The sequence below is a fragment of the Eublepharis macularius genome, chromosome 13, assembly GCF_028583425.1.
Source record: "Eublepharis macularius isolate TG4126 chromosome 13, MPM_Emac_v1.0, whole genome shotgun sequence".
Lineage (NCBI taxonomy): Eukaryota > Metazoa > Chordata > Lepidosauria > Squamata > Eublepharidae > Eublepharis > Eublepharis macularius.
Genome location: NC_072802.1, coordinates 51,364,607 through 51,379,034, shown reverse-complemented (window position 1 = coordinate 51,379,034; position 14,428 = coordinate 51,364,607). Strand labels below are relative to the sequence as shown.

The 14,428-nt window shown below is 42.4% G+C and overlaps 1 protein-coding gene across 4 annotated transcripts in view; it reads right to left on the bottom strand.

Annotated features, from left to right (window-relative positions):
- Positions 1 to 1,237: 1,237 nt before the first annotated feature.
- Positions 1,238 to 14,428, bottom strand: part of MTMR3 (myotubularin related protein 3) — an 87,439-nt gene continuing 74,248 nt past the window's right edge. Inside the window, exons 16-21 of one of the 4 annotated variants that reach the window (XM_054995908.1) lie at positions 13,467 to 13,612; positions 11,837 to 13,241; positions 8,485 to 8,595; positions 7,928 to 8,016; positions 6,138 to 6,164; positions 1,238 to 3,960 (exon numbers count right to left, since the gene is read on the bottom strand). In XM_054995908.1, coding sequence (XP_054851883.1) covers positions 3,789 to 3,960; positions 6,138 to 6,164; positions 7,928 to 8,016; positions 8,485 to 8,595; positions 11,837 to 13,241; positions 13,467 to 13,612 — 1,950 coding nt within the window. In that variant the 3' untranslated portion in view covers positions 1,238 to 3,788. The remainder of the gene's footprint in view (positions 3,961 to 6,137; positions 6,165 to 7,927; positions 8,017 to 8,484; positions 8,596 to 11,836; positions 13,242 to 13,466; positions 13,613 to 14,428) is intronic. The other 3 variants (XM_054995909.1, XM_054995910.1, XM_054995911.1) reach the window with 3 other exon arrangements.

The window sequence follows — 14,428 nt, the reverse complement described above, 5'->3', positions numbered from 1 at the left end:
AAAGGACCTCCAATTTAAGCTTATGCTACTGTTTCAGAATGTAATTCCAAGAGTCAGCAAAGCCAGCATTTCCTAAGAAATTTGTTATTACTCACTGGGTGGAAAGCCAGTTCATCCAGATCTGCAGTGAGATTACTGTTACCTGCTGCTGAGGAGCGGGGGGGAGGTAACCATAGCCTCACTACATGACCAGAGAATACAGATCATTGGTATTTAATGCAATGCTTTGCCATACCACAAATATTCTCATGAAGCCACCTAAAGACTTGTAACACAGCTGACATTGGCAGACACGCAGTACTTTCCACAGCGTTGGAGTGGGAAGAGAGAAGGGGGGACTTTAAGCACGGAGCTTCTTCCCCAAACATAGTAGTTGAAAGGGAAGTGCTAGGAAGACATCCAGGCTTATTCAGGAACACAGAGCTACACATAATCAGAAAAATGCATTGGAAGCTTTGGTTACAGGTACAAATTCTGCTCCCCATCCCCCACCACAATAGTATCTCTTTACATACACTTGGTATTGCAGGTTTTGGATTGCAAGAGAATTATGTGGTAGTACAGACTGTACTGCTTGAGACTGTGGCTAAGGGATTCCATCTTTTAATATTACTCCACATAAAAAACTAAATGCAAACAGAGAATCAGCACAACTTCTACCTGAGCTCTTTACTTTCTGTGTTCATTTTCTTTTTACAGTGAGCTTTTACATAGATCACTCCAAATGTGATCCTCCAATATTCTCCATTTGCAATCTAAAATGATGCAGCATTCTACTGCCTCATCTTCAATTTCCTGCATGTGTAGCAATGCCTAAATAATGCTCCAGTGGTAGGAATTCTACACTGCAGTGAAGCAGGATTTAAGCTGTCAGAAACTAGACTTCCCCTCCTCTATACTTTTGGCCTGTTTGTGACTGAAAAAAAACATTTGGATCAATTTTTAAATGTGATGGCCACTAAAACTTACAGAGAATTTTGAAGAATCAAAATGTTATCTGGTTCTTAGAAGCAGCCAAAAATGAACAGTGGGGCTTCTTATACCACTAAAACCACAGAAGATCACTTGGCTTATAAAGGCCGCGCACCACCCTGGGCATTCTGTGCTACTGCTGCCGAAGGTGAAGCTATAGGGAAGCAGACTGTAATGGCACCATGAGCACACACTGTCACCAAATACGAGATGGGTTTTCTGATCCTAGAAGGGGCAAATCAAAAGTAGGAAGCAGGTCAGCAAATGCTCCCATGCAAAACTCTAAACTTTATTTTTATTTATATATTTAACAATTCTAAAGTATTTACGTCTTGCTTTGACAAAAAAATGAAAAATATAAAGGAGCAACTTTGCTCCTCTTTAGGAAAGAAAGGGTTATATATACAGCTATGTGGAGATAGTTTCCTGCTTTACATACAAAGAAAAAATATTAATAAAAAAGTGCTTCATTCATCAAAAAAGACTAAGAACTGCAAGCATTTATTCACACTGTACATCACAGACCCCCAAAACCCGTATCAGAACCTCTTGGCACCTTTCATTATGAACTGCAGAATATCAGACCTTGCTCTCACCTTCTACTTGTACCAGAAAACCACACAACCATCAGTGTGTAAAGCAATCCCGTTTCCCTATAAAACAACATTACAGACACCTGCATTAATGGAACAGTACAGAAAAACTTCCGTACTTTCTCCCATTCCCTGTTCCAACAGTCTCTGCTCTACTGGAACTGCAACCTCTATAGAAATACTATGCACTGCTGCATAAACCCTGATCATTTCATTTGATATTTTAAAAAGTCTGAATTGGAATTTGCACTGATCCTCCTTGTTGGAAGAAGTGAAGAATGCCAAGAAGCTAGACCCCATGACTGCCTTAAAGATAAAAAGACTCTTCTATACAAGCCTCTTGGGATCCTGGTTTGCTCTCTCCCAACACCTACTTTATATTGTGTTACAGGCAACACATTTACTTTTCTCAAACAACCCAGACAATTCAGACATCAAGATACTGACACATCTTTTCTACAGATGTATCAGATACTTCCAAGATAATCTCAGCCTTATGAATTTCACTTTAGAAAAACATCAGTGTTATATTACACGGAAGGCAAACTCCCATCTTAGCAGTAAATCTTTGTAACTGTCTGCAGCTTCTTAAAACTGGCCTACACATTTATGACATTACTGCTACATGAAATGGCCTCCCTGTGATGGCTCCTTTTCCTGCGCTATTCAGACACACCACGTGAAGAGTTTCCATGCCATTTTAGTGGCAGTTGCTGGCTCTGATGTGAAAACTACTAGCACAATGCACAAGAATGATGTGCAGAGCATTACTTTATCAAGCGAATGGTGGCAGCATGGGAGAAGCCACCACATGGATGCCATTCCAAGCAGTAAAAGTGTGATAAGGAAACATGCAGACATCTAAATTCTGGGGATGGGGGTGGGTGGGTAAGAGGCACATTATTAAATTGATGACTTATTAGGCAGAAACTGCTTCAGCTTAGCCATGGGAAAGTAGTATTATAATGTCCCCCCTCCAGATACTAAGCAGATTAAAAGAGGGGCAGTAGGCCAATACAAACCAAAAAAATGTGAGCATTCTGTAACACTTCAACAGGACAACACTTTAAAAAGTGATTTTAATATAAGGGAAACTTCTAAAAAAATTGTTTTGGTCCAGTCAAATCCCTAAATATGACTTTTTTGTGTGGGAGCAAAACTCGGAGAAAAATTGCCACACTTTGTGGACATTAGCAGGCCCATCTTCACTGACCAGTAACTCCCCTTCTTTGCCAAGAAATTCTGCTCAGTGGGTCAAGCCAGAGTGATTAGTTGCTTTGGGGTTCTCTCTCAAGGCAGAAAAGTTGACCAACATGATGCCAGTAGACTTTGCGTGCAGCCTCTGAAGCCTCCTGTGTAAACCAGTCTTAAAAACCAGGCCAAGGGGAGATGCTTAACAGGTTCTAACAAGCCCAGCCACCAATTCATTTAGAACAGGTCGCATGTACAGAATCTTACACAGAGGTGCAAGTTTTAAAAGCCACCCTGTGAACTGGTGGCCTGCCCAATCACCTTCCCTTTCACTTCCCTCAAACAAGCACAAACTTCCTTTAGCCAAAGTTGTCCTGACATTTCCCACTCCAAGCCACAGATTGGCCGGTTGGCAAAGAATAGTCCAGTGAGGTGATCTGCAACCGGACCCCATCCCTGCCCAATTTCCATGCAGCAAGGATAACTAAACCCACTCTAAGAACAGAGAGGGAGAGAGTTCTCTTGAGAAGGCAGTTTTCACTTCTTCTAGCAGCAATGACCTCCCAAACAGCAGTTTGTTGCTGGGAAGTAACAGGAGTGACTGAAAGCATTAGCGCTGATGCTACAGGTATTCACAATGTCTCTGGACTGATTGCACCTACTCTCATCTTGGTAAGACAGGAGTCATCCGTCTCCAGCACAGTTCATCAACAGGGCAGCAAAACGCCTGTGGGGAAAAAAAGATGCCAGGCCCAGCCCCCTTTTCACAGTCTTTCAGCAAAATCAACACAATGTACACACAAGTAGGATGAGAAGGAAATGGGAGCAACAGATGGAAAGGAAAGGGTTTCCACACTCCACCAATACATCCTCACACCCTCTCTCTCTCTGAGCAGTGTTCTGTACTCCCCACTCAAAAGCACACAGCCTCTCCAGTCCAACCAGCTTCAGTCCACTGAGGATGTGCGTGTCTGCTTAGGCAGGGTAGAGGTGACAGCCTCTTCCCTCAGCTTCCTTCTAGGCTGGAGCTTATCAGTTTGAAGTGGCAGCAATAGGCTTGTCCAGTTCAAGATCGAGGCTGGAGCTGCTAGGATGTAAGCTGCTGTAGCAGGATTTGCAGACTCGGCTGGGTTCGAAGAGCTGCTGGCTGGGGACCGGCACCTTCTGGTTACAGCAGCTGGAGCAAAACACGTTCCCACAATTCCTTCAGTCAGGAACAGGAAGAAAAGAAATTAAAATAAATTTGCAACTTGGGAGTGGAGTTTGCACAACAGGACAAGAATTAATGTATTCTTTGCTAAAGAAAATGGACAATCCATTGGTGTAAGGGCTAGTTGCCAAAGAACAGAGCTTGGGCAGAGGAAGGGAACAGCCCTCCCTCTGGCAATTTGCAGTGGATCAGAGCACCATGGGATGGTGATGTTGCTATATTACCAGTCCAAAGTAGGAGTGAGAACCTGGAGGGAGAAAAAGGATTATTTCCCTTAAATTTTGAGCTACTGAGGTCTTGTGCACCACATGTAGGAGCAATGGAACACTCCAGCTACTCCTCCACATTATTCTTCTGGCTAATGATTTCCAAGGGTTAAAGGAAGAGAAGTAAATGAGGATCAAACCTGAAAATTGGCAAGCTGGTCACTACTCCAAAAATATAGTGAAATGGTAATAGTAGTGAAACCGTGACATATAGTAGTGAAATAGTATAGTGAGCCAGCTGTAGCCCAGAGGAACTACAGCAGCGCCATCCTTCAGCACAGAGAATATGCAAGTCAACAAGGACCATGCAAAGGCACACAGGTGAGCAGCCAGAGATGACACAGCCCCATATGCTTTGAGTGATATAGCAGTCAACATATTTCTGTCAGATGTCAGTCAGCAGAGGCACAATAGCACATGCACCATCAGCAGGAAGGGGTGTGTGTATGTATGAGAAAGAGAGACTGAGAGTGTGTCAGACTAGAACGACAAACCTGCATTTGTGCTCTCATACCCTCTTCCCCTAACTGGGATTCTGATCAATTTAAATGGACAAGGCAAAAGCTCCCTGTCCTCCAAACCTAACCAAACATCAAAATTTATGCACTATACTTTCAGTGTCTGAGCTTTTACAAATTAATAATTTTTTTTACACATAAAATTTGCAACTTGAATCTGTTCCACTTCAGCAATACAGCATACCTGTACTGGCTGATGGAGGCAAGTCTGAGACAATCAGCACGTTTTATGGACAGACAAATCTGATGATGCACCTCACAGCCTTGGCTTTAAAGCTCCAATGTCAGAATGAGATTTTTCTTTATAGTAATTATTGGTGCAATGACAATCAAGCAAAGGGAACCCCTCATTTTCTTTCTCAAAGTTTGATCTTTACAGCTTGGCAAACCAAACCGGAGATATCAAGCTCTAACTTTAACTTTAGAAAACTCACTCAGGCTAGACTCAGGCAGTAGATTTGGAAGTCTTCTTACGGACTCCAATAGAAATGGCTATTAGAAAAAACAACAGAGGTGAAAACTTTAAAGCAATGAATTTTAGAAAGTGTTAGGAAAAAGTCCTTCCAAGGCCTTTGTGGCTCTGGTTCTGAAATGGATGACAGCAGGAATTTGCTATAGACTAATATTTGTTTTGAGAGAAGCTCTGAATATTTTCAAAAAGTACATCCTATTTATAGAACTTCTTTCTGCATGGGTATCTCTACTTAAATGTCATAGAAAGGGACACTTTGTCCTCAAACAGGCTCTTCACAAAGCCTATGCACAAAGTGTCACAGGCCAAATGGTCCATTTTTGCTTCTTTTTGTCTCATACCAAAATTTCTGCTCACCTACATTTAATTTTTCTCTACCAGACTCCTGGAGCTTCATTGTAAAAGATATGCTCCTTCTCAGACACTGCGCTTCACTTGACTAGCAAAGATCCTACAGCCCCTGTTGCCTTGCCTGCTCAGATGCTATCCATATTAGCCTGGGTCCATCAGCTCAAAAAACACTTGCCCTTTTGCTCTCTCTGATCTGGCTACTCAATTTCTCTTTGTACACTGCTCAAGAACTCTCAACCTCCACCAGACCTCTCTAATATAACAAGAATGGGTCAAATAACTTGATGGTTCCTAAATATCAATTCACTGTCTGCTGTTACAGCAGCACTGGTCACAGAAGACACTTAGAGAGGAATATGAAACAAAAGGCTGGATTATAAATTCACTGTGGGAAGAGATGCCTGATCCATTGGCCATGGAAACTGGACCACATTATTGCCATTCACCTCAGGCTTCATTACTTTTATGTATAGGCAAAAGAAGCATGGGAAAGAAGTCAAAGTTAGTCTGGAGAGGTTATCAGAGAAATATAGACAGACAACAGAGGCTGTTGCAAATGCTCACCAAGTCTGATCAACACGTTCAGGGTCCCTGCAAGGAGGTGAGAGAAAGCTCAGAAGGGAGACTAAACTCAAGGAGTTTAAAAACAAGTGGCAAGACAGTTCTTCCATTCAGTCTGATAGGGAGTTATCTATAGTATATATTTTTTTCTTATTTCCCAAAAAACCTGTGTGCTGTAAAAGAGCAATAAAGGCCCACAGTGCCCGTCTACTGCATTTCTGCATAATTAACTGCTTTGGGTTAGCCTTCCAATGCCCAGAACAGTAACTCATGCAGAAACAAAGTGGGTGGGTTCCACTGAGAAGTAACTCACCTTCAGGAGTCCCTCCACCCTGGATGGAGGGGAGGGGGAATGTATCTTGGGAATCAAAAATTTTCAAAACACTATTTTGACTATTGAGGGTTTAGTGGCATTCTCCACCCCAAATTTAACCAGCTGCCAAGGCCTGCTTGTTCCTTACAAGCCTGCTCAGATATCAAGGATAATATGGTTCCAATTTCAAGCAACAAACGAGAAGTTTCCAATATTCTGCAAACGTCTATAGCATTTTAATCAGGAGTAGAGGATTACCTCCTGTTCAAAAGTAGGCTCAGCACAAGCCAGATGCTAACTGGCAGAATGAATTTGGGGATGAAAAAAATAATAAAAAGACAACACTGCTCAAAGGGAAACAAAACACAAGTTCGCAAGACACTACAAAATAAGCCAACCTTCTAAAATAAGGGCAGAGGCCCGAAGTTCTCAAATTACTCTGGCACGTACAAAATGCATCACAAAAGACATTTAAAAATACATAGCAGTGTTCATTTTTTAACTGACTCCAAAGGAAGCAGTAATACTCTAGCAAGGTGAAAAAGGTGCTACTGGCAGCAACATTTGGGTGATACAAAGGAGGCAGTAGGAGGAGAAAATCTTTTTCATAGGGTTCAAGTCACTCAGAAGCCCTCTAAAACAACACTACTCTTTGACATACCCCCTGTTCATTTCAGTGGCATTGGTGCACCAGAACTTCACAGTGGCCTATGCCCCATGTTAACTGTAATGGGGTGGGTGCACCATACAGATTTTTTGCCTTGGGCTCTAGCACATTTTGGGACAGCCCTGACTGGATCATTTGTAAAACAAAGCACATCTCTAATCACAGCCATACCAATCTGGCGTTTGCCTTGGGTGGGGGGCACCCACACAAAACATAAGGGTACCAGTATGCTTCTCCTCATAGGGCAACTAATAGTTCTTGGGGAGGTGAGAGAGAAGTAATAGCCATCACAAAAATGGTGCATGGAGGTGTTCTCTAGCTGACCAGAGGCAAGCAACAATCTCTCTGCCTCAGTTCAATAACTGAGGTGGGAGGAATAATAATATGGACCTACTTTGCAGGGCTGTTATAAGGATTACTTGAAACTATGTACAAAAACACTTTGAGCACTTGAAAACATTCCATTTAATGTCAGAGAGCTATTTTATCTTTGTTTTAGAAGAAATGAAAAGGGACAGGATATTTCTAAACACTCTTGCAGACTGTAAATAACTAACTGCTTCTATCATAACCCAGGGAGAGGCAAGGCTGATTTACATGAAAAGACATGGAGTAGATGCAAAGACCATGAAATGTAACTGTCCTTGAAGCTTTGCTCAGCAGGTGCTTATACTTTCTGCAGTAGAAGATACAGTTATGACTGTACCAAGGAAGAGTGCTAGTCAAAGGAACAGGAGTTCTTCCAATACAGAATTGCTACCTGGCTTGCCAGCAACACCTTCATCACCCTATTCTATCTGTGGCACACATTACCTGCAGTGGTGCTTCCTGCTAGCAAGCCAGAAGGTACTGTCGCAGCCATAACAGTGCGCAGCCAGGTGATCAGGAAGCCACCGTGTCACCTAGAAAGACAAGAGACAGCTTTAAACACACTAGTGTTATGCAAATTTAAGAAGTAAAAATAACAAAGGAAGGAAATATCATGATCTGTAACAAACAGCAGAGATTGATTATCACCAAAGAATGAAAGACAAAAAACTTATTCCAGTGTAATCCAAATATCAAATTCTATTGGCCACATGGGGGAAAGACATGGCCAAGTTTCCCAATTTCCTCGTCAAGTTAAAAGCTATACAAACCAAACACTCAGATACTGCATGTATTAGTCATCATTTTTCAATAAGAGTTCAGAGACAGGTGCTAGCAGGGAGCTCCCCAGCAAAGGAACAAAGTATTAGAAACAGGGACAAAAGGGAAGATTTACTAAGACCAGTGTTAGAACTGAAGGGATAGGACAGCTGGATCATTAGTATCACGTGCTGATGTAAGAAAAGGGAGAGGAAGGCCACGGAGATGGATTTTGCCTGTACCTCTGTGTCCTGTTTATCCACCTGCTCCCAGCTGGCTTCAGAGAAAATCTCTGTACTGCAGCGAGACAAGCAGTTTTGATCCAGATTGCTTTCCGAGTCAGGTATTGAAGTCTGTTGGTAAACAAACACAGCTGAACAGAACCTACTCTCAAGTTCTATACAACATGGATTAGACAGCTGAGAGCGGGGAGTCTGCATGTTTCTCCTAAGAAAATAAGATTACAGTGGGGGAGGGGGCACTTCTACTATTTTCGATGGTCAGTTAAGAACTGTATCTTAAGTGGTTTTGGTTGAAATGCCTCAAGGTTTTATTATGTTAGCAAAGATTCAGGTGCTAAAACTAAGGGACATTGGTTAATTGATCCTAATGGTCTTCACAAAGTAGGCAGTTTTCAGGGATGGCAGTGGTGTAAAGGGACAATTATCAGCCTTACAGGGCCACAACTGAATGCAAAACCTCCAGTGGTAATCACCTGTATACTCAAACATAGATCTTCTGCTTTCCATGAACACAAACTGCACTCATGCCATAAGAACATTCAAAAGTTCCAATGACGAAATTAATTCCTTTTGGAAAGGATGACCTCCCCTCACCTTCAAGTCCTACAATATTTCAAGGCAAGCAAGGGAAAGAGACTTGTCTGAACCAAACTGTACTGGAACAGCAGACCAGCCCTGAACATGCAACCGTTCAATATTGAGGTAGGATAAAAACCAGTTCAAGGAGGAAGTGGGAGGTGCCTCCTAGTCCAGTCCAAAAAAGCCTGCCTCTTGGTATAAACAAAGATCATGCATCGAAAACTGAATGGCAGCAAGTGTGTGTGCTGGAGGGGGGAGCAGTGGTGGCATACAAAGTCCCCCCAGATTAGACTGAGCAATTTTGTCAGACAATGAAGAGCGACGGTTGCAGTGTCCACAAGACATCTCTATCAGTAGCAAGTGGGAAGATGTCATTAAGTGGACATGCTCTTGGGAACTTGTTCCACTTGCAGGCTCTGTAAACTGGGTCCACCAGTGTTCATACCCTTCCTATTCCAGCATTCTCAAATGCTACTGTTCCCAGGTCTCTCCTTTGAATACAATTAATAAACTCTCCTCTGTGGATGCTGCCTGCCAAAGAGTCATACGGAAGAATGTATTCTGTGTTGCCTCCTAGAAGTCAAGAATTTTATACCAACAGTAGGTGAATCATGAATTTCTAGGTATAAAGAGGCAGAATGGTGTTCAACTATCTGCAAGTTGCTGGCATCTGTTCAGCACATTGCCTTGAAAGCAAACCAAATGCTCTAAGAACTTCATAATTCCCAGTCATTCCTGTCAAACTAGTTTGAAGTCTTATCTTTAAAGAACTGTTCTTAGTAAGAATACCCTGCATGCCCTCTGGGTTACAAGATTGGGTATAGAAGATTAGAGGCAGAAATTAAAACTAGAAATCACTTTCGGTCCTCGGACCAAGAATTTTTAAAAAGAACACCTATCTTGGTTTACAAATATTTGGTTTCACAACAAGTGTTCCCAGCTATGATTGAATCAAAATTCACACCTCTACTATCATTTTGGCATTTCTGAGCCCAGATACAAAGAGATGAAGACAATGCCACATTCCAGTATGAAACTGAATGAATCCAACAAGAAGAAATGTCAGTTTTGCATGATGTTCTATAGAACCTACATTTAGAATGTCAGGACTGCTTTGATATTGTGGGGATAGTAGAGGTTATATCCCTGGTACATGTTACTGCAAATTGGCCTGTCGGCAGGTCCAACTCCCCAACCTCATCCTCTGTGTAAGGAACAAGCAAGCAACTGTTACTTGAACATTTCTGTGGTTTCTTTCTTCAGTTATTTTCCACCTTGGGACCACCAAGAAGAGCAGCATTCAAGAAAATAAGTTTTCCTTATTTATGCCCTTATTTTGGCATTAAAAAAAGGACAAAAGTATTAGTAGGGAATATATAGAAAAATTCTCTCACTTGTACACCCCAATCAGTTTTTCTGAACACAAGGAAAGAAAGGAAGGGAAGCAGTGAGGGCAGTTAACAACAGTTTGACTATAATCCCTTGGGTAGATGTTGAATTCAACGGGACCTTAAAACCCTCACCACTTCTCTCTAAAGACTGTACCTAGCAGCACAACACACAGTAAAATATGGATCTTGGGATAACAGTAAGAACTAGCATCATAAAGTGTTTGTACAAAGAGAAAAATCTGCATGTTTCCGCTCCCTACAAAGACTTTAAACAGGCAGCAACACTGGCTGTGGGGCCAATCAAAAGCCATGTACAGAGGGCGCCTCTCAACATATCCCCAAATGTCAGAACTCGTCTGTTCACTTCCTAGCAATTTCATTTTCAGCTGGCCACCAAGGGAACTTGCTTACCAAATTACAGTGGAAAGGGCAGGGACATATGGCTGCTTCTACACAACTGATCACTCCCTTGAATAGGTCTCACAGTAGCAAGGAATTGGCTATGGGATCACAACAACTGGTACCTGGACAGTACCAGTGAGCAGAATAGGGAATGGGTTTGGGCCAAGGACTGTCAACTGCTGACCACTGCTGGAGAGCCTCTGAAGCTCACCAGCTCACCACACATATTCATCTACTCTCTGCTTCTCCCTCCTATAAAATGCTATTATATATTTTCTACATATCTGGAATGTTCATAAATGTAGGTGCCTCCACTCACAGCTGTCTGCTCCTGTAGCCACCATCAGAATGAAACTGATGGCAGCAACTGCTCTTTTGAAAGTTCACTAGTGAGCATGAAAAGGATAACAGCAACAAAAACTGGTATGAGGGGGTGTGCATACCTGAGACATTTACTGAGTGCCACCTAACAGGTCCAACTGCTGCATAACCTCCTATCATTTCAATGGGTTTTAAGATGGAAATGAGATAGATTGGCGGCTGTACAGCATCAATGCTTCTGCATCTTACACTAATAAAAGCAGAAATTCTTATAACAGGCTTGAAGAGACTGCCAGCTTCCTCAATCAAATAAAACATGCATGGTTTTATAACGTTTGTTGAGTAATACCAATCTTTTTAAACACATATGCCCACCCATCCTCCTAACAAAAAGCAGTAAGCAGGCTTATAAGCAGCCAGTTGCCCAGATGTGTGCAACAATTAAGAATCACCTCCAAGCAAACAGGGAGAAAAGCATTTTTCTTTCCACACCTTTTAATTTGGTGCAAATTACTAGAATACACGTCTGTGGGCAAAAAAGCTAGAACATGTTGTTCAGCTATTCGTTTTTGTGAATGTAGCTTCACTGGCAGCTTCACAAACATTTACCCTGCATAGCACCATAGGCACAACCCACAGTGACTATCTCCTCGACTTACCACTTCATCTCCATAGTCACCATTGAAACGCAGCGAGCTGTTCAGGTACTGGCTCTCCAATCGGCTCCTCAACTCTTGTACCTGCTTCTTTAACGTCTCTACCTCTTGCTGGTGTCCACTTTCTATCTGGCGGAGGCGCTGTTGAATGACATCAGCATAGACTGGCATCCCATCATCATCCAGATGACTACGGGCAGGCTGGTCTGGGCTGTTTCCTGTCTGTTGCCGGCCCGCAATGGTGTGAATCCCTTTGTGGTGCAAGTTCCTTAGATGCAACAGAGCAGAACTGCAGCTAGCTGTGGAGACCTGCCGGCTCAGAGGGACCTTTATCCTACCCTCCTCTCCATTTACACAGTGTCCATTTGGTGCAGGGTATTTCTGGGTAACAATGAACCCCACAGGTTTCTCTGCAACCTTGTTCTCAGGCTCCAGCTCCCCATTACAGACAATCTCCTCTTTACATTCAGTTAAAGGCAAGGCACAAGGTGAAGGCAACGGGTTGTGCATGATGCTGATCTCAGGAGTCCTGTTTAAGTTTGTTGCCAGTCTGTGAAGTTCTATTGTGTCCTCCCTTTCAGGTCTACTTTCAAAAGTCTGGGGAAGTTCATCAGCACTATTTTCCATGGAATGGAACCAATGAGAAGGAACATTTTGGATAAGCTCTGGCTTAGCTCCATTCTCTGTTAAGGTTTCAGTAGAACTCTCCATGTTTGATATTCCTGCCTCCTGTATAACAGGCAATGGTAGGGTAGGGTGGGGGGTGCCATGAGGTTTTTCAGCTTCTACAGATAGTCTAACACTGTCCTCCTCTGCTCCTTGAACGTTACTATTTACAATGTTGTCCAAAAAGCCAGTTTGCAGTTCTCTCACCTGAGATGGTTTCTGGACAGCTATATGCTCATTATTTTGTCCTTGAAGCTCAGAAGTACCCTCTGAAACCACCTCTTGGATGGAAACTGGATTGTCCACAAGAGAATCTGCATCCATCTCAGTCTTTTTATACATGCTATCAGCAAAGCCATACAGGTTTTCAGTCCTGCTTTCTTTATCCTGGGAAATATCCTCTTCTTCTTCTTCTTCATTTGCTGTTTCCAAAGTGCTCCTCACACATTCCTCCAGGCCCCCTTCCTCCTTGGTAGCCTCCTGCAAAATGTTCACCATCTGTCCTTCTGCTACACCTGCAGCCACAGAAAGCTCTGCTCCAACCAGAGTCCTGCCTGGTTTTCCCTGGCTCTCTCCATCAAAGAGATCATCCCCTGGATTCCCAAGGCTGCTGAGCTCCAGAGAACGGCGGTGTTCCTGCCATTTCTCATTGAGGCTGGGATCACTACTGCGCCGGTTGGCTGTAGGTACACAGCTGTCACAAGCTGTTGTCAAATTGTCAAATGACCTTGTCTTTGGTAGCCTGAAAAAGAAAGGAACAAAATGATAGGAACCATTTTAACTATTAACTGCATCCTCCTTCAGTCATAACAAATCATTTTGTAAACAGTAAGTTTTAGAAAGCTACCATACTTACCTAACAAATTAAGGAAGCCAAAAACAACAATTATCTGGACAGAGGCACTTCCTTCACATGCTAAGAATTTTGTTATCTTAAATTATGCCACCATCAGGATGCAAAACTCACCTGCTCAGAGGCTGATCTTCAGGAGTTGAGTTTGGGACTGGATAAGGGGCACAGGTATCATCCGCTGGAGTAGAAGGGGAAGAACATGGCAAGTAAACTGCACTCCAAAGCATTAGATTTCGTACATGGCACACAGGATACAGAACCTAAGAGAAGAACAAGGGTAATACTTATAACTTACTATGCAGAATGCCACTAGCCATTTGTTAAGGCTGACCTGTACCATTTACCACACTGCAATTAAATCATGAATATAGCAGTAATGGTCTTTGAATCATGCCCCTCTCCCACTGAAATTTCTTTGTTCATTTCTGATATGGCTTTTTTGCCAGAAGACAGCATGTGCTCTCAACAAACCTTCACCAACTTAGAAAAAGACTGGAAAAGCAGGTGAACAACTAATGAACAGACAAGAGTTACCTTAAATAAAATCAGATTAACAACTACAAAGTCAATTTAGTATGTCATCAAAATTGTATGAATATTTTTACTAGAGGAGCTCACAAGGGCATATATGTTTGTTCTCAGTTCACCTCCCCAGACAAGTAGTATCTACTGGCTTTACTTAAGCAACAGAACTTCATTATGTGTTTTCAAGACATACCCTGAGCTAACTATCATCCTGTGGCACAGCTCCCATATGTTTTAGTAGGACTTGTGCAGGGGAGTTTTCCACTGGATTTGGCCCTACACTGTTAGGGTTTGTGTCACTATTACTCTCAAAATGCTGCAGTGCTGTGTATCTTTTTAGCCTATTGAAAGTGCAAAAAGCGCTAATCCAGAATCAGTTTATGGGTTCATTTAATGCAATAGTTTGTATTCTCCCAGCAGGCAGACTCTCTTACCCTGCTTAGATACAAATTCTTAATCCACAAGGCAGGCTAAAAGTGCCTCATCTCAATGTATTTTCCTTCACTAATTTGATAGCTACACCATCTACTCCACTTGGCACAAGGAATTAA